Raw genomic sequence first — 25,872 nt, forward strand, 5'->3', positions numbered from 1 at the left:
AGTTGCCTAGCCTCTCAGGGCTCTCCCCAACCTGTAAAGAAAGGGAAGGACATGGGCTTCGGTGATACTGATGGCATTTCTCCTCAGATGATCTCGGAGTAAAGAAATACAAGTCAGTCTTTAGGGGCAGTTTTCTGTAATGTCAGGAAGTTTCATCCAATCCGCAGATTCCAAGGAGGCAACTAGATCAAACTCCTGGACTAGCCTCTCGTGCTGACGCAGGGGTTCCGATACAGACTCCTATATATCACGAACAACAGCATAACACCAACTTAAAGCATTATCTCCCTAGACGTTTGCGTGTTAGTAAAGCCGTTATGCCCCTTATTGCTGAAGACTGTCAGTCAGAAAAACGAATGGATCACAGACATTTTATTATTTCCAATTTGGAAATCTCAGGTTCGGAACCAAAAGACGACTTGAGGAATAAGATGCTTGCATGACTGCGCCAGAAGACTGGTCCAGGCGTAGTGAACCTACAGGATCCTCAGGGGACACTACAATCACTGATCCAGTTAAAGTCCCTTCTCCTAGTAGCCTGAAGTCTTGTAGAGAAGTCTTATTTGTGAATCATAGGCACATGGTACAATCGCACGCTATAACCCTAACAGCTAGAACAACTGGCAGTTGAAACAGCGGCATCATCCCACTATGTCGGATTTAGTCAGAGAGCTCAATTTTGTAATCTCTATGGCAGTGGCATGAAACTCTTATAGGACTGTTAACACACATAGGCCTGCGATTTACACAGGTCAAAAGTCGTGGGCATTCCAGTGGGGAAGCATCCAGTATTACAAAATCTCAAATAAATCAAGTTGACCAGGATTTCGGACGAGAACATTTTTTGCATTATGGAACTTAAGCAGAGCTTGGCCAGATAAGGAGGATGTATCACTGAAGACATTGTCAGGGTAACAGCCTATCTTCATATGCCTGGTATTTTGCAAGAGGGTTTTAGATAGCCCTAGATATAAGCAACTGAAGCATTTCTCCAAAAGTAGTAACTGTTCACATTTCTCAGATGACGAAGACATGAGTAAAGTTGGCTTTTTCCATGCCTTCCCAGCTCAAACGTTATTGGGTTTGGTCAAATGACACAAAGCCTACCAGGAAGCGAATGTCAGGAATTGGCCTCCTGGAGTGTAGCTGCTGTTCATTGCCCTTGAGGAGACCAAATAAAGCGGTGCCCTCTAGGTTAGCATTCTGGGTTTGATGAGTCATGGAGAAGGTATAGATACATAGGGTTTTGGATCCATCAGGTGCAGGGCACAAATGGTTGCAAAGAGGTTTTCTTTGGGTGCACACCTGAAAGATTGAAGACCGCAGATTTTAACGGAAGTTCAGTTTTCAAGAGTTGCTGGTGGTAAAAAGGCTTTAAAAGTAGCAAAATACAAGCACCGGCCATACCACAAAATGTGAATTTTCTGACTATCCTGCAGGATAGTCATGACTCTAGTTAAGACAGCGAAGCAAGTATTATCCCACCCACTTAATAATCTGTATATATGGTTGGTCAACACAAGAAGCTTTGTTATCTCTAGTGGTGAAAGCAGTGCCGATTTTACTGTAGGTTTCTAATTCGATTGGCTACTGGTTGTTTACAGTCTACTACCTGTTAGTAGAGTTTCAAGTTATGATCCTGGGTTTGTCAAATGTGTGATCACTAAGCAGTCTGCAAGGCTATTCTCACGCTTTTTACCCAAAAGGCATTTTTCTGCTGTTTCTCGCAGGACCAGAGCCAAAACCTGCCCAATCCATTATTTTTTGATGACTGGCGCCTGTTCTCTAAGTTGCATTGAGCAATTTGATTCGTTTCAGCCAAAGCAGGAGGTCGTCCAATTCAGTGAAGCCATTCACGTCAATAAAAGAGGACCGGAGCTGGGCAGGATATGATATGATTGGGAAAGCTTCTAACAAATTGGTGCATTTGTTACTAGTTGGTTTAGTTCAACCTATTCTTTATTCCTAGGTTTATTGGGAAAAGTAGTGAATTGTGTTTTTTCTTTGCTATACTCAATTTGCATAATGCATAATAATCGCCTCTAACAGAATGAAGACATTCGAAGAATAAGTATGGAAAATCTGTACTCTCTGCAGATGAGGAAAACGGGGCTGTCTCTGTGGTTTATCATGGGGCTCCCTTGACAGGCTTCTGACGAAAGGAGCAGCAACCTGCATTAGTTTCCTTAGAACAGTGTAAGCGATTCTTTGTTTTCATTTTTTTCTATCGCTTACTGTGGCTATTAAGGTTCCAAATCAGGCCCAATAATTGAGACTCGGCATCCCCACCCCCAAAAAGAGAATTCATGTTAGTAATAGTTGGCTACCTACATATTGCCTACATTCTAAATCGGAATATAGCCCTTTAAAAAATTATGGATACTTAAAACTTACTTGGGGTTCTATGAAATGGATAAAAGTGTCATGGCCTATTCCCAGCTGGCATAGGACATCTGCTGCCTCTTGGCTTAATGGCTCAACGTCAGCACACCTTGCATGATCCATGAACTTCAAGTAACACCAGCGGCATGGTTGCAATTTATTAAGTCTCGAGAGTGTCGGGAAAGCACTCTATTCTGCACCTCAGCAGATTCCATAGTCTGAGCTCCAGAGATTCAACTCCCAGCCCGCAAAACAATCTGTGCATAACAAAGCAGTGGTAGAAAGCAACAAGGTGCTGCTCGATTACAGCTGGTTCCTCGGGGACCTCTGTACCATTCTAGAGCTGCATACACAGGAAGTCGCTTGAAGAATGGTCCCTAGGCAGGACATGCAAAATCGATAACAAAGATACGGTCCAATAATAAAGGTGAAGATCAGAGGAAGATGGAATTCCTGATCTTCAACTCATTCGATGAGCAGAAAAACAGGAATAGGGTGTGGCAGATGGAAACACATGAGTAGGGGGTTGTGACGATTCATGGGATTCTATCACTTCTCTCCAGGGGGGAGCCCTTCCCTAGGAGGCTTGGGAGGGGAGGCCACTACCCAACATTCCCCCCAAGAGTGGTAATAAGCAGGAGGACCTCACGGGGCGAGACCACCCCCTTGAGGATAAGGACTCGCTTTCCTCTACAGAACTCCCTCATAACCTTGTAAAGGACATCCCTACAACCCCTCACCCTTTTACGGTATCAGCCCCTCAAGTCTCTATGCGTTACTATGATGCTGACCCACTCACACCTACACCTTTTAATAGTACTGACAAGAGGAAGAATGAAAACTCTATAAAGAGTGCTTGATGGTTGGCAGCCAACCATACTAAGACAAAGAAGAATAAAAGAAGAGTACAGATCAATCCACAAATACAAACAAAAGACTCTGCTTTCACGCTCGGGAGGGACCAGCTGTACTGAATAGAAGAGAGCAAGGACTAACCTTCAAAGTATAAGAAGCCTGGGCGATTTGAATGCAGAGAAGCAGCGAAGCCAGAAGTGAGGGCCGGGAGAACTCTAGTCGGCACAGAGAGTGGCTCATCCAGACCATACGAATAACAGGGAGACAAGCTGCCAAGCTGCCAAGCCAGACCGAAGAACATCTCCAGGTAGTGGAGTGACCAAATGAGTGTGGACGGGCTGTGCCATCAACGGCGCTAAAACTGCCAAGGCCTCAAATGAAGAGGCATACTATCAGGAAGAACATGGCAACCGAATCGCAGAAGTCCAGCGGTGGAGAGAAGCAGCCTGGACTCCACAGGAAGACCCGGTGACGCTTGCCCTCAAGACGGAAGTTAACAGGCATTGCTGGACACCCAGGAGGGGGGCAGGAGATAACAGTGGTAATGGTGCCTTGAAGAATGAGTCACTATTTTTACCTTTTCTTGATGAATGGGAATTCAACTCAAACAGGCTAATATAATTGTATGTAACCTGTAGGTTCTCACCATTCACAGTGTTTTGCCTTTCTTGGATGGAAAAATAGGCTAGGCCACCCCTTTTTTGATTTATGTAGCTGTCTGAGTACCCGTAAATATGACAGGTGTTTTTGCATGACATGGTTCCCTAAAACAGAATAACTGGTGTTGCCGGCACACTTAGCAGGAGTAGGAGGCAGTTTGTGTTCCCCCTGTTTTTCCCATAGTCCTCACAATCATCGAGCACCTAAAAGCATCAAACTGTGTTGGCGACACATGCCCAGCTCATATTGTCAAAATGTGTGCAGACCCCATAGCCAACTTCATTAATGCATCATTTAAATCCAACTCAATTCCTACAGCCATCAAAGAAACATGGGCCACGCCCCTCCTGAAGAAACCCACCTTAGATCCCACCATCCCCACAAACCACTGCCCTATCACCACAGTTCCCTATCTCCTCAAAATCCTGGACCGCACTGCCTACACCCAACTCAAATGACACCTTGAAAACCACAATTTGCTAGGTACCCACCAATCTGGCTTTAGACCGAAACAGTACGCAATCTGCCCTCCTTGACCTTAAGATCCAGCATGACCATGTTAGGGATAACGACGAGCTTGCAATTCTCCTCGTATTTGACCTCTCTGCCGCCTTTGACCTGGTAGATCATGGAATCCTCTGCAAACACCTAACCACAACTTTCCACCTCGCCCCAGAAGCCACCTTATGGATCCAATCCTTCCTATCCGGCAGATCCACCAGGATCTTCACAGGGCCTGAATTTACTGACCCCATAGCCGTCTCCTACGGTGTCCCACAAGGCTCCTGCCTCTCCCCTACCCTATGTAACATGTACACCAAACCCCTCTTTGACCCCCTAGACAGCCTCAGATGATGCACAAATCCTACTCAAAATCAACGGGAAAAACGATTTAGACCCTGCTAACATTAGCCGCATCTTCAGCATCATACAGACCTGGATGGCCAGTCACCATCTTTGCCTGAATGACGAAAAAACTGAGCTCTTTATTATGTAATCCCCAAACCGCCTCAAACACCTCAGTCATTCCTTCTCTTTCTGCATGGACTGCAACACCATCCTGGTCTCCGCCCATGTCAAAACACTAAGCGTCTACCTGGAAACTGAACTCAACATGCAAAAACATATCAAAGTTACTGCCTCCTCAGCAGCCTACACCACCAAACTTATATAAACCTCTCCAGAAGATTCCTTACCCCCGACAACTGCCTCACCCCAACTAGAGCCATCATAGGCAAAAAACTGGACTACTGCAATGCCATCGTAGCAGGGACCTCTACTAAAAATCTCAAGAAACTCCAATTGATTCAAAACAACCCTGTTAGAGCTGTTTGGGGCTTGAAACGCTCCAATCACATCTCACAAATCAGACAAGAGGCTCACTGGCTCCCCATCAAAGCATATATCGACTCTTTCACTATCACATACCGCTGCCTAGACAACACTGCCCTCCCCTATCTCATGAACCGTATCACCAAGAAACACAACAAATGCAATCTCTGTTCTTCTACCACATCCACCCTTCACATACCTAGATTTTACAGAAAGAGAGCTGGGGGCTCCTGCTTCACCACCATCGCTCCCACACTCTTGAATACCCTCCCTCAGCATTTCCAAAACAAACCATTTTACACACTCTTTTGAAAGCAAGTAAAAACCTTACTTTCCAACAAATCGGTTTAATTCCTCAGTCTATCATCAATTTATGAATAAGATTGTCTCTGAAGAAATGTAACCCCACTGTCTAAGCTTCCTGTAACGCATTATGTACTGCCATTTTAGCGCTGTGATACTGCTGGGTCTGAGCGCTACCAACAAATACAATAAACAAACAAATAAGTGGTGACACTAAGAGAGGTCACAGAGAAGAAGCACTCTGCAGTAATCTCCCCTATTACAGCAGTTGCGGACAAAGTCCAGAGTGCAACAATAGTTGATTTTTATTAATTTCACTGTCACCAATGTGACAAGGAAGATCAGAGTACCTCGGGTGCACTCTCCCTTGTCACAGTGATTGCATTAACATTTTTTTTAAAATGTATTGTTTCTCACCGGTATATATTAAAAGAAAAACCTTTAACATTCCTTTCCTACTTCATAACATATTTCCTAACATTTTATATCCTTTTGACATCTTGGCATTAAAAAATGTTTACAATTTACAAATAAAAACATCCTGTACATATCAACACATCCCTCCCTTACCCATTACCTTTTAGAATTTATTCTACAAATGTCTTTATGGCGAAAACCAGGCTAGTCTTTTCGCCCAATAACACCCACTCCCACCAATCTTCAGCCGTCAGCGTACTTATTTGGGTTATTTGAGCACCCCCCCCCCAAAAAAAGGTATTTCTGAGGTCAATGCTTTACAAGTGGTGACTAAGTGGAAGAGTGTTTCCACTTTACCCTTTTCCTTGCTATATTTACAGTGTGAATGTGCCATCTCCATTTGTCTCCTGGCCAATTGTACTTCTCTAGTAGGCATGATATTTAGACGACATCTCAACAAGAGATTTCCGTGATATGCAGAGGGGAATTTCTGGAGGTACCTAGGGGGATGGTTTACACTTCTGTTCTCCTTTCTCAAAACAAAGGTCAGTTTATCCTTTCCCCTACCTTCCACCGTTGCAATCCAATCTTGTTTCTCAAGTTTTTTTCTTTTCACCTTGCATGGGTTACAGGTCATTACCTTTTTCTTTTCTCGATATTATGGTTTAATAGCAACACCTCTATTCCTAGTCTCCGTTGCCTCAGACCATTTTCTTCCTTATTCTCCTCCGTCTTTAAAATCACGAAGGGTATCAAGCCATCCATCAAAACACATTTTCTGTATAGTGTTATTATTTTCCATAGTACTGTGGATGCCATAGATTGGAGCCGAAGCTCATATCTAATGGTGGTCACAGAGAGAATCTGGCAGTGTGAAAATTCTCCGCCAAAAACGCCTTCCAAAATCTGCCACACTTTCCATGACATGCTTGACAGAGATTAAGCGCCATAGGTTAGTACCTGTACCACCTTCTATTTATAGAAGGTGATAAGCGGGAGAATTGAGAAACTGCTGTATCTCTGATGTAATGCTGCACCATGTGTTGTAAGATTTTTCAGTTTGTCCCCCAGTAGCATTTAATGACCTTTTTCATTTATGTTCATATTTATCACTATACCTAGGTAAACGATAGACTGCTACCTCCAATGTTTGGTTTTCGACCTTCCATACAAAAGAATCTGTTTCCTACACGCCGATGACATGACCACCACTTTCAATTTCCCCACGTTTATTTTCATACCATTTATTTGTAGGTAGCTTTTAAATGCCTCCATTATTCGCTGGAGGCAAATAGGTGTTTGGTTCACAAAGACTAGGTCATCAGCATATAGAATCCAAGGGACCTCTGATGAATTTATTTTTGGTGGCAATGCACTGATTCCCCTCTGCGAATTCTTGAGATCTGACATATATAGACTAAAAAGAAGGAGGTGCCAAAGTGCACCCCTGCTTAACCCACAGTGGGTGTCGATTTTTCTTGGCAGAGACCACTCTGTGGCCTTATTTGAATTGATGTGCCAGTATAGAGGGAATGAATAGCCCCTAGCAGATCTAACAGGCAATTCCAATTTCTAAAGTTGGTCCACAGACGTTGCCTATCTACCCCGTCAAAAGCCTTTTCCAGGTCCTTGAAGGCCAGGTAGATACAGGTCTTTGTCACCCCGCCCTCTGTTTCTGAATGTTAAGAATAAACATCCCCACCCCTTTAACAAATCCTGTCTGCCTGGGATCCAATCTACCTGTTTTCATGGCCCAAGAGATCCCATAAGGAGGACAGACACATTTTCCCCAAGGAGTCCAAGAGGGCGATAGTTTTTTGGATCGCCTTCATCAACCTTCTTAAATATGGGTACTACAATGGCCTCTCTCCAGGACAATGGGACTTGTCTAGTTAGCATAATTTGATTAAATAGATATACCATCAGCCCCCCCCCAGGCATCAATATTCAACTTTAAGGTGTAATTTGATAGCTCATCCAGGGCAGCAGGTCCGGATGGCCTAAGATTGCTTATCATAGATGTTACATCTGTCACATCAAACTCAAACAACCATCTTTTTCCCCCTGTTTGATCATTAGTTTGGTTAGTTTCCTCACCTTGTGCAAAAAGTGTAGCATAATGGATTACCCTTCTTTCTTCTATTACCTGACCCATCATATGCGCCGATCTAAAATTGTGCCTGTTGTTAATTAAGTCCCATAGATTTCTGGTATTTTTAGCACAGAATGCTTTCAACATTTTTTCTGCATCTTTTTGCGTTCTACCTGCTCTAGATGCTCTTAACCAATGTCGGTATTTTTGTTTCCGTAGCCTTATTTTTTTCATCCATAAGTGGTCCTCTCTCCCTCTTTAACCATTAAGTATAAGCTCTGAAAGCTCTTCTTGCCATCACTAATTCCTAATCATAGGTGTAATGAGTACTTTGCCTCCCTTGTCTTTTGCTTCTTGGAAGTCTTTCAGGATCCAGGCATTTGCGACCTTATGCAGGTTTCCCCAAATGGAGTCTGCATATAATTTAGAGATTTTAGCAGCCTCCTGTTTTATCTTTAGCCTATTTATTCCCAAGGTTACCTCAAAAGGAACAAGTTACTTACCTGTAACTGTTGTTCTCCAGCATAGGTCTGGCATGGATTCACATGCTCATGAATATTCCCCGTCGTCAGGCTGGGAATCCTCGGTAAAGAAAAATCAGTATCAGTTTCGTTTCTGATCTGTCTTTCGTAGTAGTAACCAATCACTGATCTCTGCGTCATACTGACCACAGCCAATGACTGCCCTCTCCCTAAGCCCCGCCTCTGGCAGCCATCTTCAGATTTGGTAGCACGTGAAGTGGCAGTATGACCAAGTGAAGAGCAACAGAGGGGTAGGCGGGAGGGTTCGCATGTGAATCCATGCCAGACCCATGCTGGAGAACAACAGTTACAGGTAAGTAACTTGTTCCTTCTCCAGCATGGGGCCTGGCATGGATTCACATGCTCATGAATATAAGAATACATAGCAGTACACACATGCACAACCACGGGGGGTGGCAAAAGGCTCAAAATTAAGCAATACAAAAAACTCAACATTAAGCATCTCTTACCTCCTCACCAGGCTCACCTTAAGCGAACAGGTTGCGCAGCACTGCTTGGCCGACCCTGGACTCCTCCCTGGAATCCCGATCGACGCAGTAGAATCTCGTGAAGGTGTGCGTCGACCTCCATGTAGCAGCCCTGCAGATGTCCAGCAGGGGCACACCAGATAAGAACGCCGTAGTAGCAGCAATCGATCTGGTCGAATGGGCTCTCGGACGGCCTGGCAGCGGTCGGTTAGCCAACCGGTGGCAGTGCATGATGCAGCCGGAGAGCCATCTGGAAATAGAAGACTTCGAGAGAGCCTTCCCTTGATTCACAGGTCCAAATTCACGAATAGCTGTGATGTACTCCGAAAACTCTTCGTGCGGTCCACATAGAACTTCAGCGCTCTAGCCACTTCCAGCAAAGTCCTCTCGGCCGGCGATGAAGGAGACGGGAAGAAAACAGGTAACACCAGGGGCTCGTTAAGATGGAAGTCCGACGGCACCTTGGGCATAAAGGAGGGGTGCGTCCTAAGCACCACCCTCGAGGCATGGAAAGTCAAGTACAGTGCTTTGCAGGATAGGGCCTGGATCTCTTCCACTCGTCGTGCGGAGGTAATGGCCACCAGAAATGCAGTCTTCCACGACACAAACTTCATCGGTGCGGAGTGCATCGGCTCAAATGGGGGCCCCATGAGCCTGATCAGCACCACGTTAAGTTGCCACGCCGGGGCCGGGGCCTTCACCGGCGGGAACGACCGGAACAGTCCTTTCATAAACTCTTTCACCAGTCGATGGGACCACAGGGACGTCCGTCCTGTGGTTCTGATATATCTGGAGATCCCCGCCAGATGAATCTTAATGGAGGCATGGGCTAGCCCAGCCTTTGCCAGCGATAGCAGGTACGGCAGCACTTGAGGGGCCGTAATCCGTAGGGGGTTGATCTTCTGTGCTCGGCACCAGATGGAGAACCTCTTCCACTTATGACCGTAGCATTTGAGAGTCGAGGATGCCCTGGCTTTTGCAAGAACCTCTCTGCAATCGGCCGGTATATCGTAGCCTCCAAACTCTAGCGCTGCAGGAGCCAAGCCTGCAGGTTCAGCGACGCCGGGTCGTGGTGGAAGATGGCGCCTCCTTCTCTGGAGAGAAGGTCCGCGTCCGCCGACAGCTTGATGGGAGGGGACGTGGACAAGTCCAGAAGGTCCGGGAAACAGATCTGCCTCGGCCACGCCGGTGCGACGAGGATCATCCTGCACCGGGACCTCTTGAGCTGGTTGATGAGTCGAAGCAGCAACGGAGGGAACGCATACAGGTATAGGCCGTCCCAGGGGAACGAGAACGCATCGCCCATGCTTCTCGGCTGGGGAAACCTGCTGGCGAACCTCTTGCAGTTCGAGTTTGTCGCTGTTGCGAACAGGTCGATTTGGGGTTTGCCCCATCGTCGGAAGAGTTGATCCACCTGATCCTGGCGCAGTTCCCACTCGTGACACGTGCGCAGCTCCCTGCTGAGCGAGTCGGCGATGGTGTTTCTTTCTCCTGCCGGGTGGAAGGGAACCAGGAACATCCCCTGGGCGACCGCCCAGTGCCACAGATCCTGTGCCTCCTTGGATAGGGCTGGGGATATGGTGCCTCCCTGCTTCCGTATGTAAAACATTGTCGTGGTGTTGTCTGTGAAGATCCGCACCACCTTGCCCTTGAGCGACGGGAGGACCGATTTGAGAGCCCAGAACACGGCTCGGAGTTCCAGGACGTTGATGTGCAGGAGCCTCTCCTCCGGGAGCCAGAGGCCTCTTGCGTGGAGATCTCCGGTGTGGGCGCCCCAACCTTCCAGGGAGGCGTCCGTCGTCACCGTCTCCTGGTATGCCGGCGTCTGAAAGTCCTTGCCCGCCGTGAGGTGCGCTCGAACGCCCCACCACTGAATCGCCCGCCGGAACACCTCGTACAGGGGGACCATGTCTTCGAAGGTGCCCGTCGCCTGCATCCAACGGGCGTCGAGAAATTCTTGAAGAGGGCGCATCCGTAGTTTGCAGAGGCGCACCAGGTAGATGCAAGAGGACATCATCCCCAGGAGGGACTTGATGGACCTCGCCCTGGCCACGTCCGTGGCTAGCAGGCGCTGCACTTTGCCTAGAATGGTCTTCGTCCGTTCTTCCGACGGTGCGACCAGACGCCTCACTATATCGAGCTTCGCTCCCAGAAACAGGGCCACCTGCGACGGCACCAGGTGGGACTTTGGGTAATTTATGGCGAATCCCAGGTCTGTGAGTAGCTGGACGGTCCTCGCAGTGTGTTCGACGGCGAGTTCCCTTGTCCTTGAGCGGATGAGCCAGTCGTCCAGGTAGGGGTAGACGTGAATCCCCTGCAGGCGCAGCCGCGCCGCCACAGGTGCTAGGCACTTGGTAAAGACCCTGGGGGCCGACTTCAATCCGAACGGCAGTGCTCTGAATTGGTAGTGGCGTCCCTGGACGACGAACCTGAGGAACTTTCAGTGACTTTTGAGGATGGGAACGTGGAAGTATGCATCCTCCAGGTCCAACGACGATAGAAAGTCGCCTTCCTCCAGCTGTCCCAGCACGTGCTGGAGGGTGACCATCCTGAACTTTTGTGACCTGATGTATTTGTTCAAACGACGAAGGTCCAGGATGGGGCGCCAGCCGCCCGTCTTCTTCCTGACGAGGAAGTACCTTGAGTACGCCCCAGAGCCTCTTCGGGACAGGCTCGATGGCGCCTTTCCTGAGCATCGCCCGTACTTCCAACAGCAGTTGCGGGACGTGATTTTCCTTCCTGGCCACAGGTGGAACGTGAGGGCACTTCTTCAGGAATTCGATAGAGTGTCCTCTTGCCAGGGTATCCAGCACCCAACGGTCGGTGGAGATGGACTTCCACACGCCGACTAACTTCGTCAGCCGGCCTCCCACCGGGGTGCTTCGGTGGGGGCCCGAGACCACGGCCGGTTCAGTCCTGCTTGGAGGTGGTGGCCTTGCCGCCCTGGCCACCTTGCCGACGGCGGCGAGGCGCTCCCTGCATGCCGCGACCCCTGTAGGCCTCCTGAGACGAGGAGCGTGCCACCTGGCGGTAGGACGACGAGCCACCGCTGGATCCCTTGGAGGCACCCTGTCTGCCTCTGGAGCTCCGAAAGGGCCGTCGTTGCTGAAGGGCTCCTAGGGCGCGGGCAGTCTCCGTGTCCTTCTTTATGGCTTGGAAGGATTCGTCCACCGCCTTCCCGAACAAGTTGCTGACGTCGAACGGCATGTCCAACACCCTGGTCTGGACGTCTTGACGGAAGTCGGTCGCCCGGAGCCAACCCCGTCGTCGTAGGCAAACACCGTTGCCCAGCTGGCGGAACCCGGTATCGGCAATATCGGTTGCCACCGTTATGGCGTGGTCCGACGCCACCTCGCCTTCTTGAAGTATTTCCAGGGCCTCGGACCTCTTGTCGTCCTGTAGGAAGTCCAATATGGGGCCATCTTAAACCAGAGCTGCCTGTCGTAACAGGCCACGATCGCCAGGGCGTTGGCCGCTTTGATCGTCGTCGCCGCCGACGAAATGACCCACCGCCCCATGGCGTCCAACTTCTTTCCCTCGCCGTCCGGCGGGGAATTCGACGTCGAGGCTCCTGACCCTGCCGCTTTCTTCTTTGCCGCCGCCGAGACGACCGAGTCTGGCGTTGGCTGGGCCCTGAGGCACAGGGGAACGGTTTCGGGGATCCGGTACTTCTTCTCGTACCGGTCCCGTTTGGCTGGTGCCGTGGAGGGGTTCTTGAGAACCGACAGGCCCTCCTCCCAGATGTCATCGATTAGAGGCACCGCAATGACAGTCTTCCTCTTGGCCTCCCGGCGCTGATAGAGGAACAGCTGGAACAATTCGGACGCCCTGGCGATCATGGCGTGGAATGAGCCAATCTCGTCGGGCGGCGAGGCCCGTGCGACAGGAGACCCGTTCCGTCATAGTCGCCCTCAGAACCCGTCGTCGAGCCCATCGCACCGTCATCTCCCGACTCGTGGGAGGATGAGGAGGGAACTGTAGGCCTTACGGGGCGAGTGGAGGAGAGGGTTGGGTCCTCCGTCGTTTGTTCTGAGGACTTCCCGACGGGCCAGGTTGCGGGTCCTCCAGCCTGGGCTGTGGTAATCTCGTCCTTATCTCAGAGCATAAGGACTGGATCGCAGACAAAATGGCTGCCGAGCTATCCTGAGGCCTAGGTTCCGGCTGCGCCGGAAGGGAAGGCTGCTCTTCCTCGCCATCTTCCTCGGTTATCACCGAGGATCTTCCTTACGGGATCGAACCTTCTCGAATTGGACTTCGAGATTCCTCACGGCCTCGGTCAGTCCCTCCTCCGAGGCGGACTCCGAGCTCGAGGAGGCTACCGTGCCCCCCCTCGCTTCTTCCATCATGGTGGCCATGACGATGGGCTGAAAAGAGGATTCCCTCCTTGGCGGCAGGGAAACTCTAGTCCCGGAGGCAGTCTCCGCTGGCGGGGTCTCTGTCGGCTTGGCCAGAGTTGCCGCGATCGCCTCGATAGAGGCCTTTGCCTGCTGGGTAGGGGCCTTCACCACCTTAGGTGCGTCCCGGGCCTTCTCCTTAGGGGGAGGGGCGACGCCTCGCTTCCCCCTCTTCCGAGATCGGACGGGGCTTCTCCCGAAGCTTACCCGGGGTCTCGGACTTCCTCTTCCCCGAACCGGAGCGCTGGCTCGTGGTTGACGGTGCCGGGGAAGGCGCGACCTGCCTGGTGACCGAAGAGCCCGACCTTTCGGCGCTCCCGGAGCCAGCGGACTCGCGGCGCTTGGCCTGGTGTTGGGCCCCCGTCGCCGGGGCGCCCGCTTAGGACTTAGAAGCCCGCTCAGACCCTTTCTTCTTCTCACCCGTTGAGCCCTTCTCCAACCAGCTGGCAAGACGGGATCGACGGTCCCTCATGGTCCGCTCCGACAAGTTCTTGCAGAACTGGCAGTCCTTCTCTACATGAGTCTTGTCCCCATGAAGACAGTAGAGGCATCGCGAATGTTCGTCCTCCTTAAACACATTGTGCAGCCCGCATCCAGGGCAGCTGTGAAACAGCTTGGGTCCGGGTGACAAACTCGCGTCCTGGGCCATCTCGAAGTAGGCCGCAAATCTTCTGGAATCCTCCAAGAAGTTGATTTGACGAAATCTTCACCCTTGAGGGGCGTAGGAAAATCCTGCAACGGATAGCCGTTAACGGGAGTAGAAACCGTGGAGCTTGAGGCTCGATTAACCGAAAAAATGTGAACATTCACCTGAAAAAGCACGAAACACGCAGTAAAAGCTTGAGAGCTAAGCACGAGGACTCCCAACACTTGAACGTGTGGTAAAAATCTGAAGATGGCTGCCAGAGGCGGGGCTTAGGGAGAGGGCAGTCATTGGCTGTGGTCAGTATGACGCAGAGATCAGTGATTAGTTACTGCTACGAAAGACAGATCAGAAACGAAACTGATACTGATTTTTCTTTACCAAGGATTCCCAGCCTGACGACGGGGAATATTCATGAGCATGTGAATCCATGCCAGACCCGTGCTGGAGAAGGGGGCATTTTTCTTCTGCCCTGTATATGGGTGATCTCACATAACGTAATGGCTGAGAGGTCATGAACACTTTGCACTTGCTTCACTGCTTCAAATCTGTCCAACTTCTCAACAATATTTCCTGTCGCAAAACAATCTAAGCATGCCTTATGGGGTCCGCTTTCCCATGTACAAGCGCCTGGTCAATCCCCCTCAGTTTGTGCATTCAACATTAACAGTTCTCAGGCCGTTGTTTCCTTAACCCATTTACTTTCCTCTTCTTCCAGTTCTGAGACTTTTATTCAATAATCGGATATTTAGGTCCTCACAGATAATCTGAGGATCTCCTAATTCGATTAGGGCTTCATCCACCGTATCCATTATTTTTAATGACGTCATCTAGATGACTTTTTTTATTTTATAACCATGGTAGTTTGCAGACATTACATTAATGAGTACTTTACACTACAGCACAATTCTTGTGTGTCTGCCTCCCTGTCCCCCCCCTTAAATCCTCCCTCCCCTTCTTCGGCCTATGTTCCACCTTCTCATTACGCCATCCTTTCCTTTCCCCCTCCCACTGCCCATAATGCCTGCTCCCTCCTGCGTAAGAATGTTCTTTGAATCTCTACTTTACTGTGTAGAAACTGCCAGATCTGCAATTAACTGCCTCCAGGCAACTACCCCCCCCTCCTGCCGTTCTATGTTCCTACCCACTGCTTCCTGCCACACCATCGCCTCTGCATTCGCCTATTGCAGAAGGTCCTTCCAACATACCCACACCGAAGGCCTTGTCTGCACCTTCCATCCCATCCCATCCCAAACCTGTGTTTCGCCAGTACATATGCCAGATCCTTCAACTTACTCACATGTTTAGTTCTCTTAGGCCTTACAAAGCCTCCTAGCAGACAGGCCAGGGGGGCATCCGATGTCTAGGGTTATTTCCGCCTTTGCCAATGTGTGGGCTACTTCCTCCCAGAATCTACCAATCTCCCTGCAGGCCCCGAACATATGCACCAGGTCTGCATTTACCTCATTTAGATGACACTTCGATATATACATTTATTAGCAGAAGTTTAGTTTCCTGCAGAGGGCTCCCCTTTCACAATTTAAGGATTTGCAAATAAGGGTTTGCGTTAGTTTGACTATTTATAGTAAACCCCTTATCCACCCTAATCAATGTTACCAGGCATGAGAAAGGTCTGCCGAAAACATCTTTACAGGCAGGGTTTAGAAATGACTGAACCTTCACAAGAGTGCTTTGTCCTTATCCAGGTTTCCTGGAAGCACAAAATATAGTAACCCAAAGTTTGCGATTCTTCAATGAATAGCGATTTAAAACCCCTTGTGTTCCAGAATGTATTCTCTATCTGGTTCTCGTCGATCTATTGTTGTTTTGGTCTTACCAAAGCTCCTGCTAGCCAATTCCAGCTGTTCCATTTCATGTCCCCTTGTTGTTGGGGTTTTTGAGAAAGTCCAGTCCGTTTATTTTGGAATTGATTCTCCACAGTACATTTTATGGATGAAAGATTTTTGGTTGTGAATAATTGTTTGTTTCACTTTATAGGTTTTTCATCCATCCCTTCCTCTATTTTCATCGATCTAATGTGTTTATCAGTAGACTTGGGCAGTCTATCAGCTGGACGGTTCAGACTTCGTTTGTTCATTTCTTGATAATCACTCAGTTCATAGCCTAGGGGTAGAAGCTTGTCACTGTGTTCCAATAGCAAGTTTTTAATTAATTGGGAATCCAGTTGGACAATAACCCAATCTGTGCGCTTCTCAGTTACATACTCCACCACCCTGATGTCATCCGTTGATATATATCTCAGAGCCAGAATGTGTTGCAGAAGCTTCAGGATATATATCTCAGAGCCAGAATGTGTTGCAGAAGCCTCATTACATTTTTCTGGTTTAAAATAGGAGCATTCAGGCCTGCTATTATTCTCTCCAAACACACTCTCTGATCTTTGTTTTTAGGTGGGAGTTCCGGTCTTGCTTGTTCCTTAGTTCTTACCTCTTGACTGAGATCTTAACGTAGACGTTTCATCTGTACCTTGGGCTCTGGCTCTAGGACAGTTCCGAGTACAATGTTTTTCTCCCACGGTTATCCTTTTTTCTTCCAAGAGTTTTAAAATTCTGATATGTTTTTATCAATTTACTCTGTTCACCCCTGTCCGCCTCTTTATTGCTTATTTCAAATGGAGCATTTGGGATCATTTGCGTTTTTTGTTTTTCAATCTCTACCCCAGTCAGATCTGCTTAGGGTATTCCAATCCTTGTACTCCTCTTCTCTGTCCATAATCTCAATTAGATCACTTAGGCAAGTCTCTGAGGTGGTAGCTCTATCCCATGGTTCCCTAGATGGTCTTGAGCAGGGGACTGTAGATCGGGGACTTTCCATTGGTTGACTTTGCTTGGGCATCGCCAATTCACCTTCTAGGCCATGTAGATGTTTGACTTGGCTCATCTGGAATTGTGATTTTTAAATTCCTCAGAAAGGCTCTCGAGCCATTTGATTTTCTCTTTAGGCCTGTTTTTATGTTTTGAATTTTGTTTTCCTTATTTCGAAGACTTCTTCTGTGGGGGATTTCCCTCCAAGCATTCTTGAATTTTAGTTGATTGGAATATCGAAAAGGTGTTTATGGACTTGATACTTCCGCTTCTGTGTTGAGCCTCCTTTGAGAAATCCTCCAGGCTTAACATATTCATATGGACCATCGCAATCAAGGTGGCCTGGTCTTGTAGTGATGTGTTGATTGATTCATATAATTTGCAGAAGGGAGTCAATGAGATAGAGAGTGCAGCCATCACTGTGTTTGGATATGGCTCAGATCTTCTCTTAATGGAACCTCATCCCATTTCCTACATCCCCTTTCTTACTGGTCTGAATTTTGGGAACTTCTCACAGAGGATGAAGATCTGCCACTAGCTCAGGAGTTTTCGAAGATTGAGTCTTCCCCCTCCCATTGGGACATCATTTAATTACTTCACTCATCTAATCTCAATCCCCCATTCATACTTCCCCGATCATCTTCATTCTCTATTGAGAGGAGAGCTGGATGGCCATTTTCTTCATCACATGTCCCCAGCATTTGGGGAGTTCTAGTTATTAGTCGCCCTGGCGCTTCTGACACGGTAGCCAGCCTTACAGGGATGTTAGAACTTTCTATCCTAGGTATTCATACCTTAGAGCTGCCAGACTGTCTTTAATAGTGGAGAGGCTCTTTCACTTTTGCAGAGTAATTTGTTCTGTAAGGTCAGTAATGTGTTTTGCTAGTTCTGCAGCTAAGTCTGAATCCCTCACTTCATGCTTTCCAGAAGGAATCAGCAGATTTATATAGGTCTTCGGCACCTCCCATTATCCACTTCCCTAGCGGATTTTGTGCCAACTTCAGCGTGAAGAACTGCAGTTGCCATATGTAAATGATGCCGCTTTCACCATCGTCATGGGAGTTTTGCCTCCCTAATATCTCATCTGCGAGTGGCAGCTTGTGCAGTGTTTGGGCCAAGGTGAGGGCATTTACACCCTCAACAACCTTGGACTGAGGCAGTGTTTTTTCCTCAGTAATTCCAATATTGGCCGACCCCCCCTGGGCTGGGGTTGTCACTCTCCACACTTCCTCTAATGTACCCGCACGTTTCACTACTCGATACGGAACATATCACCCACTCCTCCTCCCCTGTTAGCATGGCTCCACACGATTCCCTCTCACCATGGCAACCCACCTCCTTGTTGCCACTGCTGCTTATCGAATTGGGGCACGCCTGATTCACTGTTGGTGTCGAGGGAGAGGGGAGGTATCGCAGGGAGTGTCAATAAGGGTGTTGGAGGTAGCGTATCGGTTGTCGCTTTCTTGCGCCTGCAGGGCTTTTTGTAGGTGCGACCATGTTCCCGTGCTGGGTTTCAACCACAGAGTGGTTAGTTGAAGGGCATCCGCCTTCCCCTGCGAAAACCAGCAAACACCACTTGCCTCCATTTCGCAGCGGGGGCCGGGTTTTAACCCTTTTCACTTTCAATTTCCTGCACAATCTGGGCAGTGCTTTTGGAATCAAAGGCACAGTAGCTCCAAGGAACGCAGTTAAGAGAGGCCAGCACCTGCAAACACCACTTGCCACCACTTCGCTCTGCATTAACTGCAGCGCAGAGATAACCAGAACTGTTTGGAGAGAACTTTCAGTGTGGGAAAGGTCAAGAAGGACCGTTGGATTGTGGAACAAGTCTGGAAAACTGTTGGAGGAACTAAAAGGGACTTTTGAGAACTATTGGGTGGTTCAGGAGAAGGGAGTCCTTCTCCTGCCCCAGAAACCTTTCTTGAATCAGAAACGGAAGCAAACGATTGGGAAAGACTGAACCAGTGTACCAGCAGAAGGGAGCCATTCTTCTGGTTTTGTTTTCTATAAATGCTGAACTATGTTGTAACTTAGTGGTATGATTAGATTAGGTTTTGGACAGAGACTCTTTCTTCTGATACACACCCTGACGGAAAGCACCCAAGTTGTCTTACAATAGGTAGGGACAACCCTGTAGAGATAGGGAAAGTTATACAATTTTTGCCGATTAGTTAATAAACTAAATATTAATAATGCCAACTCTTGCTTAGACTTCTCGCTCCACCTCGCCACAGGGGCCAAATAAAACAAAAGACGCAAATTAACCGTGACCCCATTTAATTTCTAAAGATGACAAGAGTGCTTTTCAGACCCTGCTTGTGTCTGCAAGCAATTACCAACAAGTTGAAAAGGAAAGTTAGCATTTTACAACAGCTTCATTGCTTCCACAAAAGTGATCAATAAAACCCTCCTTAGAAACACTGGAAACAGTACTAGAATTAAATATATTAAACAAAAAAGAAAATAGTCCACTTGGCTTTTACAAACCTCAATGGTACTTCCATCTGGTAAATAGTACTGGGCCTTCTCGGTTTCCAATGTCTCATCTTTCTGTGGGTTTATTGACAAATAACATGCACGCTGAAAAAATAAAATGCATATTAGACCGAAATAGTCTTCAAGAAAAAGCAAAACTAACATTCTGTACGTAATGCTCCATGATTTGTACCCAATTCAGTGCCACTGAAATGTATGTTTCAGAGCTTCAATAATAAAATGGTTTGTTATCTTGGAAGAACACTACAACTAAGTTAATGTGCCACAAATAGGGTATGTTGATATCTTGTTTAATTGTTCATGTTTCACTGATCATGACCATTACCTTTTACTGCTAAGGCTTTTCTTTCCAGTTTTACATGTTAACGTGCATAATAAAACTTTTCAAAAACACTGTTCAGCATGGGCTTGATCATAATGGTATGAAGTATGTTTTTTAAAACATTGTTGCAGTTATTTGGAAAGACTTTATAAGAGCTTACATTTACATGTAGTATGAAATACCTGCTTAACATTCCTAAACAGTAAACATTAAAAAACAAGTAGTCTTCTAAAAGAAGATGGAGTAGTAACTAATGATTTGGTTCCTATTTGGATGTCAGCATATTTATACACTTGGTAATGAAACTAATAAGATAAATCTGCTAAATTCTGCATTTCCAAATACAACAAAATGTGGACAGGATAAGAACATTTAATTATCTAAAACACTGGTTCTCCAATAGGGCCGTCATCCTTCTGTTTGTTGGCAAAACGTTCAATCTCACGCAGTGCCACCCTAACTTTTGTGGTTCCTAAATTTCAATACCAACACCTTTATGAATTACTTTAAACTATTCCTCTTACTAAAATCTTTATTTTTCGCTCCCATTTCTACACCAGCTATTCTCAATTCTTTAAATGTTCCTACATTAACGCCAAACCTCTGTATATCGAAGCTCCTGGCCTATCCATAGACACAACCTTGGATGGCATTGTGCTTTTACAGCCTTAACAAAGAGAGGTTCCGACGATTCCAAGATGGCCACCAGCGTGGGGAGACATGTGCGAGTCTCGATCCAGCCAGGCCCGACACTAGAACCACATAAGCTACGATCCCGAGGGTACCTCCACCAGTAACGAGTGGCCCCACACACCCAGAGACCGCAGGCAGAACCAGGAAGCGAAATCCCTGTAATAGATCCAGGCGGCGCAGAGGAGCGGAGTCCCCCTCCCCCACCGCGGTAACAGCACTCCCAGCGCGGCCCGGAAACTGAAGGAGCCCGAGGCCGGGAAGCTGGGAACTTGAGCGGACACACTCCCTCGGCGTCATGGAGACACGGCGGGGGAAGCGACAGGGATCCCCTCCGACGACGAGGAGCACAGTGGGAGGCCGGCAGCAGAGTCGCCCCCTCACTCCCCCACGGTGTCCACAGCAGCTCACACCGAGGACGGAGCTGGGGAGGAGCAGAACGCCGAGGAGCCGGGAACCAGCGGGGGATGGCCTGGTGCATGGGGACTGGGTGAATCGGCCCCCGCTCCCTCTCATACGAGGAAGCCTGGGAGGAGGGGTGGAGAGGTGGCGCTGACGATGGATACCGCTCAGGCCCTGAGGTGGAGAAAACGGCAGCAGCTACCGGAGCGGCAGTTAACCAGGTGAGCGGCTCCCACCCACCCCCGCTCTCCAGCCACCGCGCAGCATTAATCGGGAGTCATCGAGCATCTCGCAGGGGAGGGAGGCCCATATACCCTGCTGTCATGCCAAAGAGGGTCCGGGAACGGCAGAGACAAGGAGGGGGAAGATTCCCTCCTCCACCAACACCCGGTATAATTTAATTCAAACAAGAGAGGGGGCAAGGAGAGTGGAGGGGAGAAACGGGACAGGCAGAGCCTCACACCCCGCACCCTGGTAATCAGAGGCACCACCAATAATAGCCAGGCAAACCAAAAGAGACGGAAGCCCTGCACATAGCAAAGGCATAACAATATCAAGCAGGGGCCATAAGAGCGAGGCGAACCAAAAAAGAGACGGAGGCCCTGTACATAGTGAAGGCATAACAATATCAAGCAGGGGCCATGTCTAAAGTGAAAGGGAAGGGGGGTCCAACAGACCTCTCAACCCCCAAACAAGACTCGAGCCTCATTCAGATGTGGGTAAAAGATACCCTGGTGAAACACGAAGAGTCAATGGTGCCGGCAACAGATTCCACCAACACCACAGGCAGCAGTCAGCCCCCGACAAAGGACGATATGCACGCCTGGTTCGTTGAGCTACAAGATAAGCTCATGTTGACCGTGCGAGATCAATTTTCCTCAATAAAAAATTAATTGAAACAGGCAGTCCATCACTGTAAATGGGACATTGCCAACCTCGAAGAAAGGACAGACACCCTAGAAATAATTGTGCAAAACGTTGAGGATGAGGTAACCCAGCACAGTGAAACACGAGCAACTGGTGCGCCTAACCCACAATCTTGAGATTCAGTGCGAAGACCTAGAAAACAGGTCCCGCAGATCGAATATCCGCATTAAAAATTTACCAGAATCAGTACTGGACAAAGACTTGAAAAAAGCGGTGCAGGAAGTGTTCGGAGATATTATTGATGTACAAGAACCGGATAACATTGGGATTGACCGTATCCACAGAGTGGGCCCTAAACGCAAAGGGCGCCAGGGGAAAGACCGAGAGATGTGCTGGCCGCCCTCTCATCATACCCGCAAAAAGAACTCATTCTAAGGAGGGCGAGGCAGATGGATCAGATTAGGATGAACGGTATGGACATTCAGCTTTACCAATATCTGTCGGCCGTGACACTCCTAAAGAGAAGAGAAATGGCCCCACTAATAAGAGAACTGGTCTCGAGAGGGATAAAATACAAGTGGACTTTCCCCTTTGGCCTGTTGTTTGAGTGGGAAGGAAATCAGAGAAGGGTGACCACCTGGGAAGAGGGACTAAATATAATGGACATTCCGATAGAGGAGGCTCCTACCAGGCGCGAAAGGGCAAAGGGGGACCAACAAAAGAGGCCGAGATGTTGGGATACGGTTCGGCAAAAAAAGAAACGGATCGGAAAGGGAAAGATCATGCCGGCCTCAACAGAATACATCCATTAACGCCGTAGGGGCATGAATTGGACTAATTTATACTCAAAGTACGCAGAGAGATAGCTGATGAAGGGAATCGAATCACTTGGGAATTTACAGGCCCGGAGCGGATCAGGAACGACTCGCATGTAGGCCTGAGGAAGATGCAGGGTTTAGGATTCCCCGCAAAAGTAAACTCAAGCTTACTGAGGGCAGGGAGCGATAGGCGGAACGCCAGAGCTACCATAGGAACCCGGACCCTCCTCGGGAGCAAAGTTGTTATATGGTTACTAGTTGGGGCACTGTTGGGGCGTTGTGGAGGGTGGGGAGTGGTCAACCAGAAGATTTTGAGGACTAGCACTCACGGGCTAAGGGGAAAATTGAGAAGGGCAGGTAGAAATGGGGAAGATTAGACTACTTACCCTAAATGTTAGGGGCCGAAACTCCCCGGTGAAAAGGAGAAAGGTAGAGAATATGGAGGGAAAGGGCGGAAGTGCTCCTACTGCAGGAAACGCACATAAGACTCGTGGATAGGAGGAAAGTACGCCTTCGAGGATTTGACATACTAACACAATCTAATGCACCAGGGAAAAGAGCAGGTGTGTTGATAGCAGTTATGGGGGGATTGGAAGCAACATTGAGACAAGCAGACAGACAAAGAAGGGAGATACGCATTTGCAAACATTAAGATGCACAACTCTATGTTTACCCTGGCATCCATTTATGCTCCAAATACGGGCCAGGATGGCTTCTTGCGAGATGCGATGGGGAGACTGGAGGGGTTCGCGAAAGGAGAGCTAATTATCGGGGGGATTTTAAATGGCATGGCAACCACAACTAGACAGGAGTGCGGGGGGCCCCCACACCCAGTGCGCCCCATCCGTCAAACTTAAACAAAAAATGGATGGCATGGCTCTCTGCGACACGTGGCGGGAACTAAAGGGTCTCAACAAGGGGTATTCATATTACTCGCACGTGCACAATACGATGTCGAGAATAGATAGGATTCTGGGCAACGTTCAGGGAATGAAACTGGGCTCCATAGCTCCGTCTGATCATGCTCCACTGTGGCTAGATCTATTGACCCCTGGGATCGAGGGAGGCCTATGGCGTTGGAAACTACCGCAAGATCTGCTCTCTGACCCGGTGATGGGAGTGGCAATTAGAGATAAAATCTTAGAATTCTTCAAACACAATGATACGGGGGACGTCCCTCTGGACACGGTGTGGGAGGCGTTCAAGGCGGTAACTAGGGGACACTTTATAGCACTAAAAGCCTCGAGGGACAAACAAAGGTATGGATGAGAGCGAGAGCTAGAAACTAAACCAACTGAGATCCGAGAAGAACTATTGACCCATCCCACCAGAAAATTGAAGAAGACACTACAACACACACAGGGGCAGCTGGAACACCTCCGTAACAAAAAGGCAGAGAGATCGCTCCTCAATCAAAGATTCTACATAAAAGCCAACAAAGCGGATCGACTTCTTACAAGGCAACTCTCCACAAAACAAAAGTCCATGACAATTCTCAACATCAAAAATCCACAAGGAGAGACGCTAACGCGTACCAAAGATATTGGGGAAATGTTTAGGGCATTCTATCAGGAATTGTACGCAACAGAACACCCAGATGAGGAGGACCAAAACAGCTTCCTGCGGCCACTCCCCATCCCAAAAATATCAGAAGAAGCTAAAATTGCATTGGATACCCAGATAAGTGAAGTAAAAAAGGCAATAAATGAACTCTCACTCAATAAGGCACCATGCCTGGATGGTTTCACGGCCTCCTTCTATAGAAAATTCACGGACATCCTGACCCCATTTCTCACGCGACTGCTTAACTCTTTCAAAGACAATGGAAATGTAACCCCATCCATGAACGAAGCAAATGTCCTGGTATTCCACAAAGAAGGGAAAGACCCCTCCCTCCCCGCTTCGTACCGCCGTATAGTACTAATAAATCTGGACTCTAAGATCTACACGAGAATTCTAGCTGCAAGGCATTCCCCGTTGCTGCCCTCTCCGATAAACCCGGATCAATCAGGCTTTATCCCGGGGAGGCAAACTCATGATAACCTCAGAAGATTAATACACCAGATAGAGAAAATAAACATCACCCATACCCCTGCGATTCTCTGATCACTCGACGCCGAAAAGGCATTTGATAGGGTAGAATGGTCCATACTCTTTAAAACCCTGGAACGCATAGGATTTGGCAACAACTTTATACAAATGGTCAAAGCCAACTACGCTTCCCCCTCGATAAGAATAGCAGCTAATGGGATAGTCACAGAGAGGGTAATGATTACTAGGGGGACGAAACAGGGCTGTCCGCTTTCCCCCTCCTGTATGCAATATTTCTGGAACCGCTCTTAATCAGAATTAGGGAATCTACCCAAATTAAGGGAATAGAGATGGCGGGCAGACAACATAAGGTTATCACCTTACGGGGACGATATGCTTTTAGCGCTAGAGGAGCCAACGGTCACACTCCCCTGTGCAGTACAGGTTCTGGAGTCATTCGGGGACATCTTGGTCCTGAAAATAAATAAGAATAAATCAGAGATTTTACACTTAGCAGGGGATAGAGACCCACTGGATAGGGGGGCGGGATCATTAGGTTTGAAAATTGCGGGGGAAGGCATAAAATACCTGGGCATAACACTTGCACAAAAAGTAGGGCGCTCTACAAACGAAATTACCCCCCCCCTTCTTACCAAAGTAAAAAAAGACTTGGAGCGCTGGTGCCCGCTAAATGTATCGTGGTGGGGGAGAATACAATCAGTAAAAATTAACACACTTCCTAAACTGTTATATCATTTCCAGGCCCTCCCGATCACAATCCCGAACTCGTTCTTTAAAGAGTTGGCAAAGACTGTCTCAAGGTTCATCTGGAACAGGAAACCCCCAAGAATTGCTAGAGCAGTCCTCTCGACCCACGTCAGAAAGGGGGGACTGGCACTCCCACACTTCAGAAATTATTATCATGCAGCGCAACTCTGGGTACTGAAGGAATGGCTGGGGGACAACCAAAAAACGATCTGGGTGACGAAGGACAGGGCAGTCGCGAGAACACCCCTAGAAGAACTCTTATGGAAACCCAAGCAACACAGACATCCAAACCATCGAATTAGCGAAATCATGAAGGCCACAATGAATACTTGGGATGAGCAAACGAGGAAAGGAAGCCTCACCACGACAACCGCCCCTTTCACACCGATCTGCAGGAACCTACAGTTGCCACCGGGACTAGAACACGGGGCTTTCGAAAACTGGGAAGAGGCAGGGTGCAGGAAATCGGGGAAATGTTCCAACACAAGGAAATAAGAACATACGCAGAATGCAAGACCATGTGGAACCTAAAGAGCATGGACAGGTATAAATATGAACAGCTCAAA

The 25,872-nt window shown here is 48.2% G+C and overlaps 1 protein-coding gene across 1 annotated transcript in view; it reads right to left on the bottom strand.

Annotated features, from left to right (window-relative positions):
• ACTR1A (actin related protein 1A) overlaps positions 1-25,872 on the bottom strand; it is a 569,768-nt gene that overhangs the window by 246,789 nt on the left and 297,107 nt on the right. Inside the window, exon 7 of the mRNA XM_069611673.1 lies at positions 19,400-19,492. Within this exon, the coding sequence (XP_069467774.1) occupies positions 19,400-19,492 (93 nt within the window). The remainder of the gene's footprint in view (positions 1-19,399; positions 19,493-25,872) is intronic.

This window comes from Ambystoma mexicanum, chromosome 8 (genome assembly GCF_040938575.1).
Source record: "Ambystoma mexicanum isolate Mex_15411 chromosome 8, UKY_AmexF1_1, whole genome shotgun sequence".
In the NCBI taxonomy this organism is placed as follows: Eukaryota; Metazoa; Chordata; class Amphibia; order Caudata; family Ambystomatidae; genus Ambystoma; species Ambystoma mexicanum.